This window comes from Lagenorhynchus albirostris, chromosome 5 (genome assembly GCF_949774975.1).
Source record: "Lagenorhynchus albirostris chromosome 5, mLagAlb1.1, whole genome shotgun sequence".
In the NCBI taxonomy this organism is placed as follows: Eukaryota; Metazoa; Chordata; class Mammalia; order Artiodactyla; family Delphinidae; genus Lagenorhynchus; species Lagenorhynchus albirostris.
Window position 1 is genome coordinate 41,300,729 of NC_083099.1, and position 23,362 is coordinate 41,324,090.

The 23,362-nt window shown below is 43.7% G+C and overlaps 2 protein-coding genes across 3 annotated transcripts in view; one reads left to right on the top strand and one right to left on the bottom strand.

Annotated features, from left to right (window-relative positions):
* Window positions 1–256: 256 nt before the first annotated feature.
* On the top strand, window positions 257–7,382 carry IL12A (interleukin 12A). 2 transcript variants are annotated; one of them, XM_060149201.1, is made up of 7 exons: window positions 257–415; window positions 1,068–1,222; window positions 4,411–4,524; window positions 4,885–4,926; window positions 5,002–5,043; window positions 5,146–5,289; window positions 6,815–7,382. In XM_060149201.1, exons 1-7 carry the CDS (start codon window positions 400–402, stop codon window positions 6,968–6,970), a joined length of 669 nt encoding a protein of 222 aa, XP_060005184.1. In that variant the 5' UTR covers window positions 257–399; the 3' UTR covers window positions 6,971–7,382. The 2 variants fall into 2 exon arrangements, with proteins under 2 accessions (XP_060005184.1, XP_060005185.1); XM_060149202.1 differs by lacking the exon at window positions 257–415 and adding an exon at window positions 557–621.
* Window positions 7,383–13,786: 6,404 nt separating this feature from the next.
* The window catches only part of CARD8 (caspase recruitment domain family member 8), a 36,811-nt gene continuing 27,235 nt past the window's right edge, over window positions 13,787–23,362 (bottom strand). The window contains exons 13-17 of the mRNA XM_060149010.1: window positions 21,267–21,405; window positions 19,916–19,969; window positions 19,574–19,654; window positions 16,515–16,787; window positions 13,787–14,791 (exon numbers count right to left, since the gene is read on the bottom strand). Of these exons, the coding sequence (XP_060004993.1) occupies window positions 14,772–14,791; window positions 16,515–16,787; window positions 19,574–19,654; window positions 19,916–19,969; window positions 21,267–21,405 (567 nt within the window). The 3' untranslated portion in view covers window positions 13,787–14,771. The remainder of the gene's footprint in view (window positions 14,792–16,514; window positions 16,788–19,573; window positions 19,655–19,915; window positions 19,970–21,266; window positions 21,406–23,362) is intronic.

Sequence of the window (23,362 nt, forward strand, 5' to 3'; positions counted from 1 at the left end):
CCTGGGGGCGGGGGCCGTCCGAGGGTGAGGGCCAGGGGTCGGGCTTGCCCGGGGACCCCGCGCCGCGACTCTGCGCGAATTTCTCTTTCGTTTTGGGCCAGGCCGGAGGCGGCGGGGCCGTCCCGGAACGACTGCGGCCGGTGCACTGGGAGTTAATCCGAAAGCGCCGCAAGCCCCGCGGGCCAGACTCCACGTGTCACCGAGAAGCTGATGTAGAGAGGAGACAGAGAGAGAAAGAAAGCAAGAGACTAGAGTCCCGGGAAAGTCCTGCCGCGCCTCGGGCAATTATAAAAATGTGACCCCCCGGGTCGGCCTTCCAGCCACCACCCTCACCTGCCGCGTGCACCCGTCTGCGTCCAGCTGCCCGCTCGGTTCGGTGCCCCCGCAGCGCCGCTCAACATGTGCCCGCCTCGCAGTAAGTAACCAGCCGGAGACTAGCGCTCGGCGCTTGGGTGGGGAGGGGCGGCGGCCGGGAAGAGGAGGCAGAAACTTGGGACAGGCTCCGCGGAGCCTGGAAAGCAGTCAGCAATCTTCGGGCAGAGGAGAACGAAAGGAGGAAAGGCATTGCGGACTTACCCTGCGCTCGATAGGAATCGTCTCTTTTAACCTTGAAAGAGCCCTGTGAGCTAAGTATTATGCCCACTTCACTGATGAGAAACTGAGGCCCCATGGGATGGTTTCTTGCCCAGGGTCCTAGGCTACAGCTCTAAGAGGGCAGATCCCAGCCGGCTTCAAAGCGAGGCTTTGTCACCCCACTGCTTACAAAATACTGGGTCGCTTCACCACCTGGCCTCACTTTCCCTCCTCCTGAAATGGAGACTTTCTCTGGGTGAACTCTGTCCACACCCCTATCTGAACTCACAAGGTGGCCGTGACAGCGAGTAGGTTTCTAACGCTAGCACAGAGCGCTGTCCTGCAAGAACCCGATTCATCTCTCAGTTGTTGAAGGAAGACTGGAAACGGGTGGAGGGAAGCAGGTGCCCAGAAGAAGTGGATGGGTGGAGACGGCCAGAAGAGATGGAAGATGGAGGTAGGCCAGCTCATCCTGCCCCTCCGTTCCCTTTCAGGACTCCTCCTTGTGGCCACCCTGGTCCTCCTCCACCACCTGGACCACTTTAGTTTGGCCAGGAGCCTACCCGCCACCACAGCGGGCCCCGGAATGTTCCAGTGCCTCAACCACTCCCAAAACCTGCTGAGAGCCGTCAGCAACACCCTTGAGAAGGTGAGCTTTTCAATGTCCTGGTTCCCACTTAGCAGCCTCTGTAGTGAAGGGGCATCTCCGAACCCCTGGTCACCTGAAGGAACTGCAGGGAAATTGTGGAAGTTAATCAGGAGCTGTCAAGAGAAGAAGAGGGGCCTTCCCTGGTGGCGCAGTGGTTAAGAGTCCGCCTGCCGATGCAGGGGACGCGGGTTCGTGCCACGGTCCGGGTAGATCCCACATGCCGCAGAGTGGCTGGGTCCGTGAGCGATGGCCGCTGAGCCTGCGCGTCCGGAGCCTGTGCTCCGCAACGGGAGAGGCCACAACAGTGAGAGGCCCGCGTACCGCAAAAAAAAAAAAAAAAAAAGAGAAGAAGAGGGAACTTTACACATGGCCCAACTATTAGCTAAAGAGTTGCAATGAAACTGTGTCTCCAGAGAAAGCAGGAGGGGTAATAAATTATAATGGCATTCGTTTGCGCTGTGTCTACACAGAGGAAAGTGGATACTTACAGTGTTCCTTGTAGCCTGCCAACAGAGATGGAATTGTGTCAGGCCCACACTGTTCCTCTGACATACTTATCAATCCAGGAAACCGCTATTAGGGGCGGCCTGTGTGCTCCAGGGCTTGCGAAGATGAATTAGCCTTGTGTCTAATGCTCCTCTCCAGCTTCCAGTCTGGTGACTCGGCTTGTTGCTAGAGCATCACATTTCAGGGAGCTCGTGACAGTGCACATCCAGGCTTCATTTTCTGGGGAGAGAGTTATCTAATTTTATTTACAGCTTCAGTCATCTGTTTAGCTTTCATATTTTAATGTAAAAAAAATTTTTTTTCTTCCTTTAAAAGCACTCCAACATCTATTGCTTTTGCTGCAACAGCCTAAGACTGATGTTTTAAAAGATGTCCTTTCGCCTTCTTGCTCTCTAGTAAATCTTCCTTGAAGATTTCTAGCTTGTTGCTTTATGAATATCTTAAAGTAAGCTCAATGCCACGAGTCCTTCTTAAAGAACTCTTTTTTTCCCCTTCTAATCTTTCATAACTTGCTGCCAGTTTTTCCTTACAGTTCAATCCATCTTAATTAAAAAGGCAGCTCACCAAGTGAAAACTGCAGAGATAGGTGCTTTGATTCCTAAAGAAAGGTTCCATATGGGTAAAATTTAGGAGCTCCTATTTAAATAGATGCTTTATGTGAAAAAGCTGACTCTTCTACTCCCAGATGCAGCACCAAAGGTGAAAGATTGCAGAACTCAATTTGATTTTTTAATATGATTCCTGCATCAGTTTTGCCAGAACAAATCAGCTGGCTACTTGCAGAGAAAATAGAGGTGGCAAATGCATGTGACTCACAGGCCATATCTAGTCCACAGATCTGTAGAGTTTAGCCATGTCTTTTTTATTTCATTCTGATTTTTGAGTTTCATGCCATTGAAAAAGTAGACCTCCCATATAAGGATCCAAATTTCCAGCTTCTCCTGAAAAGATCTGAAAAACTATAGCAGTGGGCCCACATTTTCAAGTCTAATTTTTTTTGGCTCTATTTATTCATTTTTTTATTCAACAAGTACTTATTGAGTGCCTACTGTATGCCAGGCACTATTTTATAGATTCTTGAAGGTCCTCTTTTTTAACCATGCAATAGTAATAGAGAGATAGTCGCCGTTTTCATTTTGGAATAAAGGAAAGCAATTATCACAGAAATAAAACTACTGTGTTATTTGGAGATTTTTTTTTTCTTATTGAAGTATTATTGCAAATCTAACTTTCTAGAACCTGCTCAGGATAGCAGCTGCCTCGATCTGCTTGACCACCTCCAGGAACAGTGTATTCATTTTCTATTGCTGCTGTAACAGATTACCACAAATTTAGTGGCTTTAAACAACACAAATTTATTATCTTACAGCCCTGGAGTTCAGAAATCCAAAATGGGTCTCACTGGAGTAAAATTAAGGTGTCAACAGAGCTGTATCCCTTTCTGGAGACTCTAGGGGAGAATCCAATTTTCTTGCCTTTTCCAGCTTCTAAAAGCAGCCCACATTCCTTGGTGGCCCCCTTCCATCCTCAAAGCCAACAGATGAGACTTAATCATGCTGCATCACTCTGAGCGTGACTCTCTTGCCTCTCTTCTGCTTATAAGGACCCAGTGATTACACGGGACCCACCCAGACACTCCAGGATAACCTCTCTATTTTAGAGTCAGCTGATTCGCAACCTTAAATTCATCTGCGACCTTAATTCGCCTTTGCCACGTAATGTAACCTAGTCTGTGGTTCCAGGGATTGGGAGGTGGCTATCTTTGGCAGGGGCATTATTCTGCTTACCACAGACAGGAGTTTTACTGCTTGTACCCCCAGCATGTTCTGTACTCTCAAGCTTTGATTCATGGCTCACGCTGTTCCCTCAGCCTGAAATTCCCCCTCCTCTGTAGATGCCCCATCTCTGGGGAAGACTTTGCTTCCTTTCCACCCCCTTCCCAGAGCCTTCTGACCCTTCTCAGCCCTTCTCACTTGCCAGCATGTCTCCTGGTCATTTGGGCACTTGCCTGACTCCACAGCTGAACTTGGAATTCTGGGGGACATAACATAGTCCCCTTCTTTGTCACCTTCCTTTGTACCTAGCACAGTGCCTGGCACACATCAGGCTTGTTAAATGGAACAATGATCTCGCTCTTCAATCAAAAAGTCATCGACTTCTCAATATCATAATTATAGTCAGCATGCCTGTAAGATGACGTGTGTGTGTGTGCGTGCGCACACGCGTGTGTGTACACCACATATTAAATCTCCGCTTGTCTTTAAGGTTGCATGTTTGTTATGTTCATCATGTAGTGACCTAACAGTCCCCCTTTAGAAGCTATTCTTGAAAAAGATATTCATAAAACACAGCCATGCTGACAAAAGGAAAAAAACGTTTTCACCAGAAGCAAGTGTCACAGCGTGGTGTAGAGGCTGATTAGCACAGCCTGTTGAAATGATTTATAGTGTTTACGTAATGGAAAAACATATCATCCAGAGAAACATGTCCTAAGCAAAAGGGGAGGAGGGATGGAGAGAGAGTGTACATGATCTGTTTCCTTTTGTCTTATGAAGACCCTAAAATTCCTACAGATCAGAGGTGGAGGTCAAGGGCAGCCGGCTCTAGCTTTGGTGCCAGTGCCATGGGGAGCTGGGTGCCTTATTAATCTTGTAGACTGGGTTTCTCTTTATGTTTTACAGGCCAGACAAACCCTAGAATTTTACTCCTGCACTTCTGAAGAGATTGATCATGAAGATATCACCAAAGATAGAACCAGCACAGTGGAGGCCTGCTTACCACTGGAATTAGCCACGGTATAGAGGGGTTTCCTCCCAAAGTTTGTAATACAGTTAAGAGCTGTGCATCAGACCTCGTCTTCTTCCAAAAATGTGCATGTTTCTGGGGTCCATCACCATGGGACTTTAACAGGTCCCATTGTAGAAGTTCAACTTGGAAAAAAAATTTATAAAAACGTGGTTTTTCACAACAGTGTGAGATATACTTAACTGTACTGAACCGTACACTTAAAAATAGTTAAAATGGTAAATTTTACATGTATTTTTTACCATAGTAAAAAAAATATATATATATGTTTGAGAAGAAAAGTCAGAAAAATTTACATTAAGAATTAGTAATTAATGTCTTTGATGTGTGTTTTTTTTTTTTGGCTCTAGAATGAGAGTTGCCTGGCTTCCAGAGAGACCTCTTTAATAACTGTAAGTCAGAAAATTGAAGGTTTTAGCTCATGTTATGAATTCATGTCATTGACATCTGATTATTTTTTCTTCTAGAATGGGAGTTGCCTGTCTTCCAGAAGGAGCTCTTTTATGACGGTAAGACACAAAATTCTTTCCTCAAATGCAACGGCAGGGGAAGGGGGGGTACGTTTTTAGCCCATCTCAGTAGTTCCTTCCCCTCTTTGTCGTATTATGCAGACCCTGTGCCTTAGCAGTATCTATGAGGACTTGAAGATGTACCACATGGAGTTCCAGGCCATGAACGGAAAGCTCCTGATGGATCCTAAGAGGCAGATCTTTGTGGATCAGGACATGCTGGCGGCTATTGCTGAGCTGATGCAGGTAAGGCCTTCTTCATGCTGAGACCGCCAGCCAGGGTCCCTGATGAAGGGGTATACCATCAGCCCTTCCTGGGTTGGGGGAGGCCTGAAATGCCCCCTTCTGAAGCCAGCTACATATTGGGGGAGACAGCCTTGGGGGCACCCTCTAGAGAGAGGGCAACGTAAGCAGGTCACATTAAGGAAAGCAGCCTCCTGCTTGTGGACCATGCGGTATGCACCAGGCTCTGGGCAAAGGTGCATACATCTCCTTATGCTGTCCCCTTGGCAACCACTTGGGGTCTGTGCAAATGAGGAGACCAGTGCTTAGAGGGTTAGCCACTGATCTGAGGTCACACAGCTTGGAAGCGGCAGAGGCAGGATTTAAAACCCCCATCAAAGGGATTCCACTGCACTCATCTTCTCATGCATCTCTAAAGCCTCTGGGATGTACATGCAAGGGGCTGGCATGCATATCTGCAAATACTGCTAGAGAAGACAAGCGGGGCTGGTGCCTGGATATGATGCGTGCTGAACCAAAATGTGAATGAAAGAAAAGAATGACCTATCACCTGGGGACAGCCACAGTGTTACTCATAGACAAGAACGTGCTTTGTAACTTTCTGAACCACCATAGCACATGATGCTAACATAAAACACAGAATTATCCACTTAAGAAAGAGCAGGGTGAGTGCCATGTTGGCCAGGGCATGGGATAAAAATACGGCATCAGAAATGATTGTCTGAAAAGAAATTTATTTCATTCACCCTTTTTAAATTTTTTTTTGGGGGGGTACCAGATTACTGGTTTGAAAGGCAGTGAACACCGTGCAAGTATCAAAGAATGTTACCATCTAGAGAGTTGTAGATGATATTTCATTTTCAGGACCAAGAGTCGAATCAGTTCTACCAGTAATCAGACAACTATGCCCAGACCTTTTGTCCCTCTGTGCCTCAGTTTCTTCCTCTGTAAAATGGGATGACTTTACCCACCCTACCTTTCTTTTAGGCTTTTTGTGAGGAAGTACAAGCAAAATTGCTGATCATTGTGCAAATATATGGTCTTGCATTGTGTTATCAAATTAAAGGGCTCAAACTGTCAGGTTTATTTATCTCACACTAATAAGTGTCTTTAGTCAACAGGTCTGATACTGACTGAGAGTTTCCAATCAATAGCAACCCATCACCTCCCCGTTCTGAAAAGGATGCCGCTTCTTAATGTAACATATAAAAATTAATTACATATCACAGCAGATGTCATCTTAACAGAATTGTTCCTTGCTAAAATACAACTCCCACTGATGATTTTCTAAATAGCTTTCAGGGTCTTTTCAGAGCTCCCTGAAGATCCATGTGCCTGGATAATGAGCATTTCTTCTCTCAGGTTCTGCCTGCCCATCTGGCTGGGAGTAGATTTGATTTGGTTTAGGAGATGCAGTGAGGGAGTGGGTTGCAGGCTCTGAGACGTGTATTGGCTTCACCCATCTTTACGGATGAACGTTTTAATTTTGGAATACTGTCTATGTCATGCTCAATATTTATTCTCCTAGGCCCTGAATTCCCACAGCAAGATTGTGTCACAGAAACCCTCCCTGGAAGAACTGGATTTTTATAAGACTAAAGTCAAGCTCTGCATACTTCTTCATGCCTTCAGAATTCGTGTGGTGACCATCGACAGAATGATGAGCTATCTGAGTTCTTCCTAAAAAGCTGAGGTCTCTCCTAAAGTCATTTTTATAAATATTGGAACCAAAGAAATTGTAATAGGGCACGGGTTAAGAACTGGGGCGGGGGTGGCTTGACCTATTCCTACTTAAGCTGGTACAGGAATTCTCACGCTTGTTTACATTAGTCATTACTCCAGATTTGCAGGATGTGACTGTTCTATCCACATGATTCCTTTGATCAAGTCTATTTCATATTTACTATGGATAAGTTATTTTTAAGTTTTCATGAGCAAATTGATGAGGGGAAATGTCCTCCCAGAACGTGTTTTTCTTTTTTTCCCTTTAATAGAAGAGCAAGAATTTATAAGCTATTTCAGTACCAAAGAGTTTGTAGGAACAAACACTCAAGCATAATTTATTTTAAAATATTTATTTATATAATTTTGTGTTCATGAAAGCATGTGAACTTATATTTATTTATGTTATATTTATTAAGATATTTATTGTCAAGTGAATTTGAGATATACCTTATGTTGTTTTAAAATAAAATGACAGAATTAAAGTAATTCTCTTATTTTTCTAACGTGATTGGAATATTTGAGTGTTAAAATACACATCATGGGAAAACTGAAAACTCTGATGAAATTTGAACAAAGTCACCTTAGAAAGAATGCCATGATATTCTTACTCATTTCCTAGTTCCTTTAGTGTCACATTTTAAAGGGAGCCTCATAAGGCTAGATCTGACTTAATACTGAGGCCGTTGAGTGAGTTCGTTTTTGAGAATATACTTTATTACTTTTGTTCAACATCTGAATCTAAACATAAAATACATAAAAATGTTTTTCCCTATTAACCACAGCCCCATAACATACTGTGCATTAAACAAATACATAATAATATCCAACTGGGAAAAGCATCATTAAGAGGTCTTCTAGTCAAATTATTCTAATTTTTGTGACCCTTTGGGCTCTCGGGGGGAAGTTGCTTCTAAATTACAACTAGAAAAACTCTCCCTTTGCTTTAATTTAGATAGAACTTCTGCCTGAACCACATGGATAACTGCCTTCCTCTGGCTTAAGAGATGTGCTTTTTAATTCTTTAAACCATGAGAATTTTAGAAGATTTACCTGATGGAATACCATGTAATTTTCAAACTCTGATAATCACATTCCTCCTTAATATGAAAAGTTCACAAGAAATGAACGATTCAGAGTCCGTCCTGTCCCCCCTACCTTTCCTCATGTGAATCCTCCCCTCCAGAGCTCAATTCTTATCCCTGTAAACAGGGAGGGGAATGTGTATGGCCACCCCAGGTCCTCACTTGTGGGGAAACTTACACGTTTTTCAGAGTCTCACCCTACTTGATGTACAATTAGATAGAAATCATCAAGCTGGATCCCATCACATACCTTCTTTTCTTGAGGTATTCCTCCCCAAGCTTGAAGACGGGCAGGTGATTCACAGGTGGGAGCTTCTTGCCTTTAAGTATCGGTTTTGGGGTCGGCAGCTTCGATTGTGGCGAGAGCTCATGGCTTTGATGAAGCTGGCACTGTAGAGTTGCTGCCATCCCCGCCCCGCCCCTGCTTTCCTCTCCTTCCTCCCCCCCCCCCCGCCCACCCATTGAATGGCGACTTGTCTGTTGTCTGGCCGGTTGTCTGTGCCCAGAAACAAGGAGAGGAAAGCCTGTTGACTGTGCTACAGACTGCGTTTATACGAAGGGACAAAGTGGCACACAAAGGGTCGCTTTCGTTCTAGAAATTGCCATGACGTATGCTTCAGAAACATGACTGGCCCAAGAAACAACTTCACAACTAATTCCATTCTTCACTACACGGTCAGTTTTCTGGGTTTTTTTGTTTTAAGCCTGGGTCTGCCATTTATAACTTGTATGATGTGGCCATGTTGTTTTGCCCTCACCCTACCCGTTTCCTCTTCTAAGTGAAGATAGGGACTTCCCTGGCAGTCCAGTGGTTAGGACTCCGTACTGCCACTGCAGGGGGCACGGGTTCGATCCCTGGTCAGGGAACTAAGATCCCGCAAGCCACGCGGCCGGGCCAAAAACAACAAAAAAAGTGAAGATACTACTAGAACCTTGATCTGATTGATCAGGGGTTAAATGGAGCAACTCCTACAAAGCACTAGCGTTGCACCTGGCACATAATCTGTACACAATAAACGTGAGCCATCGTTGACAATGTTTATTAGCCTCTGGGTTTGGTGACCGGGCCAAATTGGTTAAAGCCTCTTTGCTACTATTTTCTTATCTGTGAAATTCAGAAAACTGTAGCCCCTATTTCACAGCGCTCTTGTGAGGACTGAATCACTCAGTACAGTGCTGGCATCTAGTCAGTGCCGAACACCAATTTTTTTAAATTGTTAGACTGTTTGCTTGAAGACCTCAGTGACGCCCTGTCCCTCCAGGGCACTCAGCTATCCGGGCCGTTCAGCAGAGGAGGCCATCTGGTGCAAGACACGACAGCAAAAAAAGCAGGGTCCTGCCTCTCCAGAACAGAGGGTGGGAGCAAAGTAACTTGGTGAGACCGAGGTCCCCCCTAAAAACAGGCCCCAGACCTAGACTACTAGAGACATTTGATAACAAATTACTTTTTAAAAAAGAAAATAAACAGTTTAAGTGTTTCTCACATGTAAAAATGACTGAATCAGAGAATTAACATAAAAAACAGCTGACAGCTGCCCTACTGAGAGCCAAGAGCTTTGGGGAAAGGGGTCAGTTCTGGGGAGTGGTCTGGCCAGACATCCAAAGGTGGGTTTGGGAAAACTCAAGAGATGCACAAGGGCCTTAGACACCTTAAGGAGGAAAGAAAACATGGGAGGGGAGAAAACCAGCTTTGTCTGAAGCCAGCACAGACAGAGACTGTGCTGTGAGTCCCACTGGCCATGTCACCCTGGGCCATGCGGTTGTTGTCCTTGTTTAAGGACAAAACATTAGGTTTTAGCTAGCGTAACTGTGGCTTCCTAGTTTAAGGCAGAGTGCACCTACAATATCGCTGTGGACTGAACATTTGCGTTCCCTTAAAATTCATATGTTGAAGCCCTGATCCCCAGTGTGACGGTATTAGGAGACGGGGCCTTTACGAGGTTAGGTCATAAGCATGGAGCCCTCATAGTGGGATTAGTGCCCTTATAAGAGACTTGGAGAGATCTCCCCCCCAACCTCCATGTGAGGACACAGTGACAGGTGGCCTGCTGCAAACCAGGGAGAGCTCTCACCAGACACCAAATCCACCAGCACCCTCATCTTGGACCTCCCAACTTCAAGAACTGTGAGAAACACATGTCTGTTGTTTAAGCCACCCAGTCTGCAATTTTTTGTTGTAGTAGTCTGAGCTGAGAAAACTTTTAAGTAAGTCAGAAAGAGAAAAACAAATACTGTATGCTAACACATATATATGGAATCTAAGAAAAAAAAAAAAAAAGGTCCTGAAGAACCAAGGGGCAAGATGGGAATAAAGACACAGACCTACTAGAGAATGGACCTGAGGATATGGGGAGGGGGAAGGGTAAGCTGTGACAAAGTGAGAGAGAGGCGTGGACATATATACACTACCAAACGTAAAATAGCTAGCTAGTGGGAAGCAGCCGCATAGCACAGGGAGATGAGCTCGGTGCTTTGTGACCACCTAGAGGGGTGGGATAGGGAGGGTGGGACGGGGGAGACACAAGAGGTAGGAGATATGGGGATATATGTATACGTATAGCTGATTCACTTTGTTATAAAGCAGAAACTAACACACCATTGTAAAGCAATTTTACTCCAATAAAGATGTTAAAAAAAAAAAAAGAAAAAACCCAATGACAATTTTCCGAAAACTGAATTGTATCAACTTTTCGGTTGAAATGTATTTGGTCAGAACAAGTCAAAAACTTTAGTTGCATGTATGTATCTTTGAGTATATTAAAATTATGAGTATAAATTATGACATCAATGTAACATCAGAGACAATACACTCACGTAACCTTTTTCAGAAGCAATAGGAACTAATGCTTACTCCGTGCTTACTAAGTGCCAGGCATGTTTCTACAAGTGTTTACCACAAATGCACAGAATCCTCCCAAAACCCTAGGAGGAGGTGCTATTACCTTCCCCTTTTTATAGATGAGGAAACTAAACCAAGAGGCCATAGACACTTACAGGGTAAGTGGCAGATGCTGGGATCTGAACCCAGGCGGCCTGGCTCTGGCCTATGCACACAACCCCAGTATCCTTTGCTTCTCATATTAAGCTCACACAGTAACTCATCATAACCATGCAGACAGCATCATAGTTCCTTATGCTTCTCCTCTCTCCCTCACTACACTGTGAGAGCTTCAAGTACAGGAAATGTCATGTTATTCAAGTATTTGTGTACTTGGGCCCCAGCACTCAAAGATGGTAGAGAAAGGCAAATCTTCATGGGTTTCCACACGTTTCTCATTTCTTTTCCTAATCTAGGAATACATAAGAAAGTCTTTAGTCTTTAAAAATCAAATTATTCCCAATTACAAAAAAAAAGTTAAAAATTGTAAAATGCACGTGCTTGCTCGGCTCAAAACCATTATACATGCTTAGAATGGGGGAAGACCCAACATTCATTAACAATTCATTCATTGTTTTTGGTTTTTTGGCCTCAAACAAAGGTTTATTTCTTGCTTGAGGTACATGCTCACTGCTTATCAGCTGGGGGCTCTGCTCTCACGGTTCTCTTCTGGAACACAGGCTGATGGAGCATCAGCTGTCACCTGCTGTCATCATTGCAGAGGGAAAGGAAGGCTGGAAGGTCTCCACAAGCCTGTTGACTTAAATAATTTACATGTCTATGGTTTGGCATTATGCGATCCCTTCAGGAGCAAGGTGCCGCCCAAACATCTGTCACTGGTGAACTGGAAAGGGGTTTACCTCCCGTTGCAGACATCGTAGATACAAACTCCTGGACGACAGCTCCCAGAGACCCAAGCAGTCATCTTATCAGCTGATTCTCACGCTGCCCCCGACAGGAGTGGGTCAGGGGTCCAGCAGGGTGCCTCGATGACCCCTCATCAGCCCCCAGAAACCCCCCAGCAGAGCAGCTCCACTTCTGAACGCTTTACCAATGCAGGTTCCAGGTGAGATTTCCTTTCACAAAAGGCTCCTACAGCTAAAGAAAGAACAGAACTCAGCCAAGCCCCTCCCCGCAGTTCAGTTTTTATAAGTCACAAAACCATCTTTTAGATTTCTCAACTTGCTTGAAAATAAAACACTGCTATAAATGCATAGATCAGACCCCCTTCTAAAAATGAAACTCGTGCCAAAGGTTACAGCAGACGGCAAGAATGTACTTCTGCAGAATAAAGATAGCAGCCTAACTACAGGGTGTTTAACCGGAAATTTACATCACGATTGGAATAAATTGGATCTTAAATCCTCTGGAGGCTCAAGGCTGGAAGTCCCAGTTAAAAAAGCAGGAAGAACTTCAGAACTCTGCACTCAGAATTCAACCCCAGGGCCTCTGTTTTAGTACCAGCAGCCACAGAGCCATTAACAGAAATGCTCAAGCCCTGGAATGTGGGCTGGAAAAGATGCATTCCCAAGCAGTCTGGAATCCCCACCTTCAGCAAACAGTGCGCTGCTTCAACCCAAGAAGGACTTCCAGCAACCGCAACAGGCTGGGCCAACCGCTGAAAACCACTGTCCTCGTGAGAGCACTCTTAAATATCGGCAAATACACTGGCCTCTTTAGAAAATGGAGTGGAAACACACTTCCACATGATGAAGCAGGGAAGAAAGGCTGTCCCCTAAAGCAATCCAAAAAGATAACAATACGTGCCCCCAATATGCAGAAAAATCCTGTTAACAGAGATGCACAAGTAAGGAACTAATTACGAATCCGCCTGGTTTTACATAAAAACATATCTCCCCATCCACGGGGCAGCGGGGAGACACATTCTAAATCATTCCTGGAGTGAGAAGGGTTAGGGGATGTGCAGGTTCTCCTGAATCTGTGCAAACTCCTGGGTTGGTTTACCCTGGCTTACACTCACTCGGCCTCAGTCCAAGAACTGGGGCTGGGAGCAAAACCAACTAACGCCCAAACAGCCAAGATAATAGTAACCAAGGAATGTGATGCTTTAAGAAGAAATGTTGGGGCTTCCCTGGTGGCGCAGTGGTTGAGAGTCTGCCTGCCGATGTAGGGGACACGGGTTCGTGCCCTGGTCTGGGAGGATTCCACATGCCGCGGAGCGGTTGGCCCGTGAGCCATGGCTGCTGGGCCTGCGCGTCCGGAGCCTGTGCTCTGCAATGGGAGAGGCCACAACAGTGAGACGCCCGCGTACCGCCAAAAAAAAAAAAAAAAAAAGTAATGTGTCAGTAAATAATAATACAAAGAAGACATATTAGCACTGTACAAATGCAGATTTATTGTTCTTCCCTTTATCCATAGTAGGAAAAAGGTTGGAAATTGTTAGGAAAGCAGCTTATATACAAAGCACTTCTGAAATTATACTTTTCTTTGGAAAACAACTTATAAAAAATAATAAACGTTTAAAACATTCAAGTCCTTTAAGTATTTTACACTTCTGAAGGTTAAAACTCCATGTGTTTCCTATAATATATAGAACAATTTAAAAAAAAACTCATAAAGTGACATTGATTTGAATTCCACAGAATCCCTGACCATTAGAAATACGTTCTTCCCTATAAAGTCAATTTGTTCTTCACAGGCAAAGCTATAGTTAAAGTGTGTTTCTCTAATTCATTGAGATTGAATTTTACTCTCCAGCTAATGTCTTCAGGAGACTAATAGTAATTTATAGTTTCTTCAAATAAGTTAACATATCCAAAATGTTAATCACCACATGCATAATTCTGGGAGAGTGACAGTCTCTATACATACCAAAAAAAAAAAAAAAGATTTCACCCATTAACAAGAGCCAATATGGCCCATGATCCCTGGGGCAAGTCCTCTTTGAGAAGAGATGACAGTTTTCCCTTGGTCCTGGCTAAGGCTATTTCTGAGTGGCATTCCTGTGCTCCCCACCCGCCAACCCTCCCCAGAGTAAATGACCCAGGGGCCAAAGTCAAGAAATGTAGTGTTTGGCCTGGTGATTTCAGAAGGTTGATGAACCTGCAGGGACTCTGAAGATGGACCCAGCTGAACTTGCCCAGTGAGATGAGGCAATCACCTCTGAGGGTTTGCACCAACACTGATGGGGAGAGGATTACATTCCTTTCTAATCACCCTAGGACCAGGTAACATGATTGGTTTAATGCTTTAACAGACCACTAGCCAGACTGGTTAGTAATGTGAGACGTGGAAATCACACCCCACATAAAAAGACATATTGTACCTGGAGGCACGTAAGTGTCTGACTGCGTGGGAGCTAAAAGAACAGGAACCTCTCTTTATTATTAATGTCATTAGGAAGAAAGCTAAACGAAATTGTGCCATTTAAGTACTCCAACACTTAACTGCTAAAAATGTTTCAAACACTTGATATATATTTCATAGTTCACAGACTCCAAAAGGAAAACTATCGCACTTCTCACCTGACTGCGTTGCGTCATTTTAAGCACCCTTTGCAAGTGTATTTGTTTGGGTGGGGAAGCGGGTGGGAAGGTGTGAGTGGGAGGTACAAAAAAAAAAAAAATCTTGATATTGCAGAGGTTTTTTTCTTCCTCAGGGTTTCCAAATCTTTCATTCCCTTTGCCCCTGAATAATGTGAGCTGTGGGCAGCCTGTGAAAGGAGCTGCTTCCACAGGCTGTGCAGCTCTAGATTCCGGAGTCCACACCCAATTACCACGGCGAGGGTCTTTGCAGGTAAAAGTTCCTGAAGCTTCCTTTTTCAGCTCATCTTCCAAACTTCACGTTTCCTGTAAGAAACCTAACAAAATAGAGAAATGAATTCAGAGATTCATTGTTGCGGGGGGGGGGGGGGGGGGGGGGGGGGGAAGGGCACATGCTTTTAAAGAAAGTCACTTGTCCATTTCAAAAAAGAATTCCTGGGCGTGGCTGGGTTTTCCTGAGCTGAAGACAAACCAGTACAATTTTTTAAGGTTGTAGTTACAAGATACTAAAACGTCCTGATAAAAAAACAAAATTCAGCCAATCAGCCAGACATTTTGGCTACATGAGGGCATAAAACACTGGTAAATCTCTGGCTTTTTGTTTCTTTGTTTTTAACTCACAGAAGATTGTTCTCCTATTTAACGAGGGGAATGGACTAAGACGCTTTTACGATCCCCTTCACTGCTAAAAAATGTCACAAACCCTTGTCAGCAAGTCAAGCGCCTAGTGAGGTCAACAGCGGAGAAAAAGAAAACAAAAAATAACAACCCATTCTACAGGATTTGTGAGATAGTCAGAGTTCCAAGCCTTCCTTTGATGGAAGAGGCTGTGATTATTTCCTTATCACGGCACAGAGGCCAGACCGTCAAGAGGCAGAAGTGCCTAAATGCAAACAAGTAGATCTCCACATGTGGGCCTCAGTGACTTACGTAATTTCAACATACCGAAGAAAAAGAATGAAAAATTTGATACTGAAAAACTGGCTCTTCTATCTGCTTGCAGCTTTTGCATCCAAACAATGGTGGGGGAGTTCAGAAAGCTTGCCCACCACACCTGACAGCATCCTGAGAGTTGGCCGCCCCAGACTTTGACTTTTCATATAAGCTTCTGGGGAGCTGACACACTTTTACATTCTTTAAGGAATAAAAAGTCCAAATAGAATTCCAAATGATTTGCTGAGGCTTCTGAGAAGTAACACCACATTTGTTAATCATGGTAACAATATATAATAATCAAAGCTGTGAATTGGTTTGACCTTGATTCTAACAATGTGCTAATAAGTAAGTCAAGCCACAAAAAAAGAAGTGCTTAAAACAAAGGAAGGAACCCTGTGGTTTTCTGGATTGAGACCAGAAACAACTCCCTTTAGCTCTCTCTAGGGTTCTGCTCTTTCCCTTCCCTTCTTTGCTGCTGGAGGTTGACTAGTGCCACACAGTGGCCTCCTGGAGCACTGCTTCAGCACCACAGAAGGCCTAGAAGGATCAATGAATGCTACCAGTCAGGTCCCTGCCTGAGCTTCACTACCTGCCTGGAGCTTTACAAGCAGTACCTCTTTTCGTTATCACACCAGACACAGGACACTGGGATTTTGCATCCATTTGACAGATGGGAACATAGAGGTTTAAAGCCAGGTAAGGAATTTGCTTAGTCATGGATATATCATACAACACAGGGAATGCAGCCAGTAGTTTATAACTACAAATGGAGTATAACCTGTAAAATCTGTGAATCACTATATTGCACACCTGTGACATATAATATTATATATCAACTATACTTCAATTAAAAAAAAAAAGTTTTTTGCCTAGTCACAAACCTAGCCAGCACTCGAGATGGGATTTGAACACTTCCTCTGACTGCATACACAAGTCACCGTTACTTAGATTATGGCAGCCCACATGCTGACTGCTACAGCATTTGCACAGTTCTCTAAACCCGAGCTTATAAATACACAAGCAACACATTCTATAATAGAAATCTGCTATTTGCAAAGACACAGCTTGATTTCAAGTAAATGACTAAGATAACTTCCTGCTTACCTTTCAGCACATCTTGGACTTCAACTGAATTGATGTTTTTCAAGCAGTTCCATAAATTCTGAGCTGTGGCGTTGCTCTGCTCCTTTTCTTGCCACTTCTTCAGCATCCTAAACTTATTGATCGTGACATCTTCTTTCTTCTCCAGGATAGCATCAATATCGCTAATCTTCAACTTCAGGTTGGCAATGGCAATCTTTACCCACTCCTTTCCCAACTTCTCAGCAAGGTTAATCAACTGAGTGTCTGTTAACAAGGTTTTAGTCTTCACTCCATCTAAAAGCACATGAATTCAGTTGTTCCTCTAAACACTTCATTTATAGCCATTTACAATGAAAACGTATTCTCTTTATATAAAAGAAGAAACCATGATTCGAAACTTTAATAACTGCTTTTAAAATATATTTAAGTGTCGGGCTTCCCTGGTGGTGCAGTGGTTGAGAGTCTGCCTGCCGATGCAGGGGACACGGGTTCGTGCCCCGGTCCAGGAAGATCCCACATGCCGCAGAACGGCTGGGCACGTGAGCCATGGCTGCTGAGCCTGCGCGTCCGGAGCCTGTGCTCCACAACGGGAGAGGCCACAACAGTGAGAGGCCCGCATACAGAAAAAAAAAAAAAATATATATATATATATATATATTTAAGTGTCAAAAAAAATCCCTGCTTTCCCAACTATTTTAAGGACCAAAGGAAACAATTTCATACAACATTAAACTGGGGTATAATGCTCACATGATAATTCAATAATTCAGGGAATGAAATTGTTTTATAAAGCAGCACAAATTAGGTTGGAGTAAAAAAAAAAACAAATCGGGCACCAAAAATAATTTATGTGGCTCAAAAAGAAACATATACAGCTTTTGCCCTTGCCCAGCTCTGCAACTTCATCTAAGTGTTAAGACCACATACAAAATGCTACCTTTAGCGGTCAATAAAGAGAACAGCAAGAGATATGAATTGCAGTCTCCATTCCACCATCTCCTGGCATTAGGGGAAAGAGCACATTCCACAGAAAAGCCAGGGGACGGTATCTGTAATATCTGTTGCTCACTAAGAAACAGTGTCATAATCTTGGAAGGGTATATGTTTGCCAATGGAAACCACTGGCCCCATAAAAAATATCAGCCCTAGCAGTAAGGTGGATTTTCTACATTCCCACTTTTCAGCTGGTTGAGCTACGGTGCAGCAAAGCTCATGGGGTACGGAGTTTCGGTTAAGGATCCTCAAGGCCTTCTAAACACTGGAGGTGACATCAGAAAGGAATAAGAGGGAGGAAGAATCCTTCCTGCCCCTCCTCCAGGACCGTGACGCTTTCACTCATCTACAGCCAATCTGTTAAAGTGAACCTAACGTTTGTATTGGACCCTAACGCACTTCAGTTTCCTCTCTAACGTTCTAGACTGAAGAATGGGTTCTCAAGGATGGCCCCTGCCCCATAGTGGTCTCCTGATACATGGGATCTGTCAAAAAAGTAAGTTCTCAGGACCATCCCCAAAGCCCCCAAAATGTTATGTGGCAGCCTGATTGGGAGGGGAGTTTGGGGGAGAACGGATACATGCATATGTATGGCTGAGCCCCTCTGCTGTGCACCTGAAACTATCACAACATTGTTCATTGGCTGTACTCCAATATAAAATAAAAAGTTTTTTTAAAAAAAGTAAATCTTATTAATTTATTCGCTACTACATTGTCACCTCTAAAAAGGTTGGAAATCTTAATTTCTAGGTAGTATTTGATCATTTTAATTCTATTTCTAGTTACTTGCTGTTGGAGCTAATTTTAAATAGCCAAATAATTGCAAGAAAAAAACTTTCCCTATATATCAATTTAATATAAAATTGTTTCCCATTCAGTTATAAATGAGTAAGTTCTGAGGATCTAATACACAGCATGGTGACTATAGTTAATTAATACTGTGCTGTACACTTGAAATTTGCTAAGAGAGTAGGTCTTATGCATTCTCACTACCACCAAAAAAAAAAAAAAAAAAGGCTATGTGAGATGATAGATGTGCTAATTAACTTGACTGGTAAATATTTCACAATATATGCATACATCAAAACATCACATTGTGCACTTTAAGTATATACAATTTTGTCAATTATATCTCGATAAAACTGGAAAAATATTGTATCCCAATTTGGTTAGCTTTTAAAATAACTCCAGAGCCTCATTTTGATGTTCATTAAATAGAAACAATAAACTTTTCTCTAGTGACATACAGTAAAATCAGACATATGTCATCCTCACAACCTCCTGCTCTAGCATGTGAAGAATAGCTTATTTTAATCTTTACAGAGTTTATCTGCTTTTAGAGATTCGTACCTTCTTACAGTGGTAGAATAAAAGGTATTTTGATGAAAGGGTTAATCTGGGGAGTTACATGAGGCCCCCAAAGCCTTGAGATCTTGTCTCATATAATTTGAGTCTGGGTATTTTCACTTAAATTTGTGAATTCTGGCTGGACTTGAATTTTGAGGTACATACTCCATCTTCTGGCTCCTTGGAGTATTGTTTTTAAATGTTTAAATCTCTACTGTATTTTCACAACTATCAAGCCTTGGTCTCTGCCATTTAATTGGAAGAAATTAAGTTGACCTTTGTCTCCAATAACTGAGCTGGCGGCTCCTTCCCCCAAAAGTAGCTAATAACTTTGAGGCCAGTGAATGCACACATGGACATTCACTATTTACTCCTTCAATGAATATTCACTGTCTTCTACATAAAAGGCTGCAGGCTCAGCGTTATGGGAAAATGCACAGACGGACAGGCCACGGCCCCTGTCCCTACGGGCTGCAGGAGCTTCCCCTGGCCCTCCATTCTACTTTCACTGAGGGACGGGGAGGAGTGCGCAGTCAAGCTGGAAAAGTAAGCTGGGGCAGACCAAGAAGGACCCTTGTCCAGCCCTAAGGAGCTGGGACACAGGGGGAAAGCATCTGGGAGGGCACGCACACCTAGGAGGTGGCTCCAGGAGGACTGACCCAAAAAGCACATGTGTTGCATGAAAGTCAATGGGGAAGACGAGGGAAAACGACTCAGCCACGGATGACGTTTTTACAAACCTGAAGTGCCAATCTGCTTCATTCTTTTATCATAGACCACCTCATCGGGTAAGCTGCTACTCATCTTTCGCCGCCTATTACCTTTAAAAAACAACAACAACAACAAAACATTGGCTTTCCCTTAGGGTCCTTGTTATCTACCCATCTTCAAACTAGAGTTCTTTTTAAAAAAATCATCATTGAGATAGAAACAAATTGAAAATGGATTCAAAGGTCGTTCCGATGATTAAGAGTTATGGAACACTGAACAGATCCTTAACGTTACCGTATTTGCACAGCAGAATTAAAATCCTAGTGGATGGAAGGTATAGACGAGTTTAACGTCCAGTGACGAGCACTCACCACTTGTGCTGCTTTTCGAAATGTTCGGGTTCTGATCATGCTGAACCCAGTCACCTGTTAAATTACAATAAGCAGCAATTGGAAAAAATGGTTTTGAAACTGGAAGTAAAGCAATCGATTTATGAAAGCACCTGAAACCCCAGGGTCTCGGCAACCTCTCTCAAGTTCAAATATGAGTTTGGGGTTTTAACTTAGTATGTATGCAAATGCACTGGGCTTGAACTCTTGAGATAAATAACAAGTACTCCTTCCAACACGTCTTGCGGGACAAGTGTTTCCCAGACTTCAGTCATCCGCACACCACTGTCATGATATCTGGCATACCCATCTGCCAGGTGAAATGTCATTCGCTCCGTATTTCTTTAAATCTACAACTACCGTAAACAGAACAGTGGCATCATGCGCCATATGGAGACGGAAGCCATAAAAATAAACATCGTTCAATTTTAAGTGTATTTGCATGCACTCCACGTAAAAGAATCTCATAGATGTATTATCATTCTGTACTTGAGGGGTTCTTTCTGGACACTTCACCTGTGATTCGACACCACCTGCCCCATGTGAAATTCAGCCCCTGCTCTAACCGATGCCTACGTGTCAGGCAGGCCTTCCGCAGGTTCCTTTAGTGAAGATGCCTAATAGTGATGGGCAATTTCAGTTCATTGTTAGCTTAGGCCGCCAAAATAATGGAGACCAGAACCATCTTACAATGCAGAATATTATTAAGTAAGTTTAAAAAAAGAAGTCTTAAAAAGTGGCCTTTAAAATTGCCAAGAGGCTTAGTCTAGAAGAACATCTGTCATTCAGGCTGCTACAGGTTAAATACCTTTATTCCCGTGGCACTGGCTGTGGTTAAAAAGTAACATCTTTCAGGTTCATTTATTTGAGCATGTTAATGAATACCGAGCAAAAATACTACAATCCCCAATACACAGTCCCAACTAGGACTCTTCCCAGCTAAGTAACTGTAGTTTGGATAAAAGGGCCTGTTTCAAACTGGCTAACTTAAGGGTATAATATTGAGAACAGGAGTCACACCTATAGAAAAGCTTCCTGCTTAGACTAGCACAGAATTCCAAACTGATTAGACTGGGTTTCGTTTCTGCAGTATAAAGACATGAGAGCAAATACGGACTCTGTGCACCCACTGACTCTGGGGATTTGGACGGTGGGTGCCTGAGAAGGAGAGCTGGCACTTCTGCCCAGGAGCTGGGGCCTCTGTTTCTCTTAATCGAATGTTTTAATATTACAGTGATGGGACAGACAACTACTCTATTTGCTTTTCCACCCAGGCCACCTGCCCCGCCTCAACCCCCAAACAGAGTTTTAATTCAAGATACAAAACACTCACACTCTCTCAGTTTTGCTTTCCATACAATTTCCTCGGAATCCATTTCAACCAAAAGTAATTTAAACTCCACTGGTTGCTCCAAATACACTTCACTATAACTTTTCAATTTTAAAAGTGAACCATCCACAAATTCAATTTCCTTTAAAAAAACAAACAAACGTGATTTTCTGAAATTTAAAGGTTGCGTTAATTAACAACATAAGATGTCAGATAAGGAATAATGGCAATGAGAAGGGTTAGTGCTTGAATGCTCACTGAAATTTTGACCTTGGAAATCCCACTCCTTAATCATACATCCTCTCACTCTCCTGCTTCTAATCCCTCCTTACTCTTACTCCAAAATGCTTTTCTACCTCATTGAAGCTTCTAGTCCCGTGGCCCCAGTTTTCTAAAGTGTAACTTTTCAGCCTTTCCTGATTTCAACGTTTCATCTTTCCCAAATGGCACCTGTGCTCACCCATCAGCCACCCTATCCTAGGTGCTTTTAAACTCCTCACCATCTTTTTCCTAGATCGTTCTCCAGTCTGCAGTTGATTCCGCGTTTATAGAACTACGTGCAGTGTTTTGTCCACGTGTCCTCATTGAACACCGCCGTCCCCCAACAAATCCTCGTATCGCTATTTTACGGATAAAGAATCCCAGAGAAGCGTATGAACTTGCCCAGGTCCACACCTAGGAAGTGGCGGAACTGGAATTTGAATCCACACCTCGTGACTCCAGAGTGTGAGCTCTTAACCACTACACAGACTGCCTCCTGCCTTCCACCTCCTCTGCTGCTCTCCAGGCTGGCTAGCAAGGCTGGCGGGAGAAATACATCTTTTAAAAACTATCAGTGACCTGCACTGGGCATCACCATCACAAACCAATGGTCTTAACCTGTCCCCACCCTTTCCGTTCCAAGTCACTAGTATTATCTTCACAACCTTCTAAGGGTCAGTCACCAGGGCCTACAAAGCTGAGACAGCGCCCTCTCCTGGCCCTACTCCTCCTAAATCCCTCCACGTTCTGCTTCTCCAGAACTATCCTGGGGCCTCCAGCCCAACTGCACATCCCCGCCCCCTCACTTAGACACCAGCGGCCCCTCTTCCGGGAGAGCTTCGGAAAGCTCACCTCTTCCGGGGAATCCCTCACCCTTCAAACCCAGAACAAACATCACCCATGTGAAAAGCATTCCTGGAGACCCACTGCACTTCGTACCCATCTCTATAGTAACACATTATGTTAAAATTATTTCTTTTCATGAATGGAGTATTTCTCTCACTTTGAGGGAAAAGACTGTGACTTATTTGCTTTTTAATTCTTAGCTCTTATCTCAAGCTGACTGGTAATAGGCACTTTTAAGCAAAAAGTTAAGCAAATCATTAACCGTCTAAAACTAATAAGAACACCTTATATTTACACAGTTTGATAACTTTCAGAGTGCTTCCAAACCATTACTTGGTATGATCCTTACAGCAATCCTGGGAGATTATCCCCGTTTTATTGGCCAGAAATGTGGTTAACAGAACGTAGACTATTTAAAGCCCTCCAGCTATCAACATCTTTTGTAAGAATGAACTCCTGGGACCCCCTCGGTGTCTTGCTGGGCTCGTCCATCCATTCAACATGTATTATTCCCTCTCCTAGTGGTTCTTAAACGTGGCAGCACATTATAGTCACCTTGGGAGCTTTAATAAGCCCAATGCCCAGGCCATTCCCAGACCAATTAAGTCAGCATCTCTGGAGGTGGGACCCAGGCCACGGAATGTTTTTAAAGCTCCTCAGGGAATTGCACTATGCAGCAAAGGCCAAGAATCACTGCTCTAAGCACACCCTTCTAATTTAATTCCACTTCCCAGACAAGGTTGCAGTTTGCTTCTCGTGATTGTTCTGATGTACCATCTGCCAGGGCCTGATCAGCTTAGAAGGGCTGAGAATCAGCCTCTCAGATCCCAGTGTGGGGACAGTGGCTTGAGAGGCCAAGGGCAGTCGGGGCCCTGGGCGAGCCCTCCACTGCCCAGGTGTGTGCAGATCGCCCACCTGCTTTGCACATTAGTTTCCTCAGCCATGTTGTTGTAAGGCTCAAATGGTTCAAAGGGTGTGGAGAGACGCTTTGA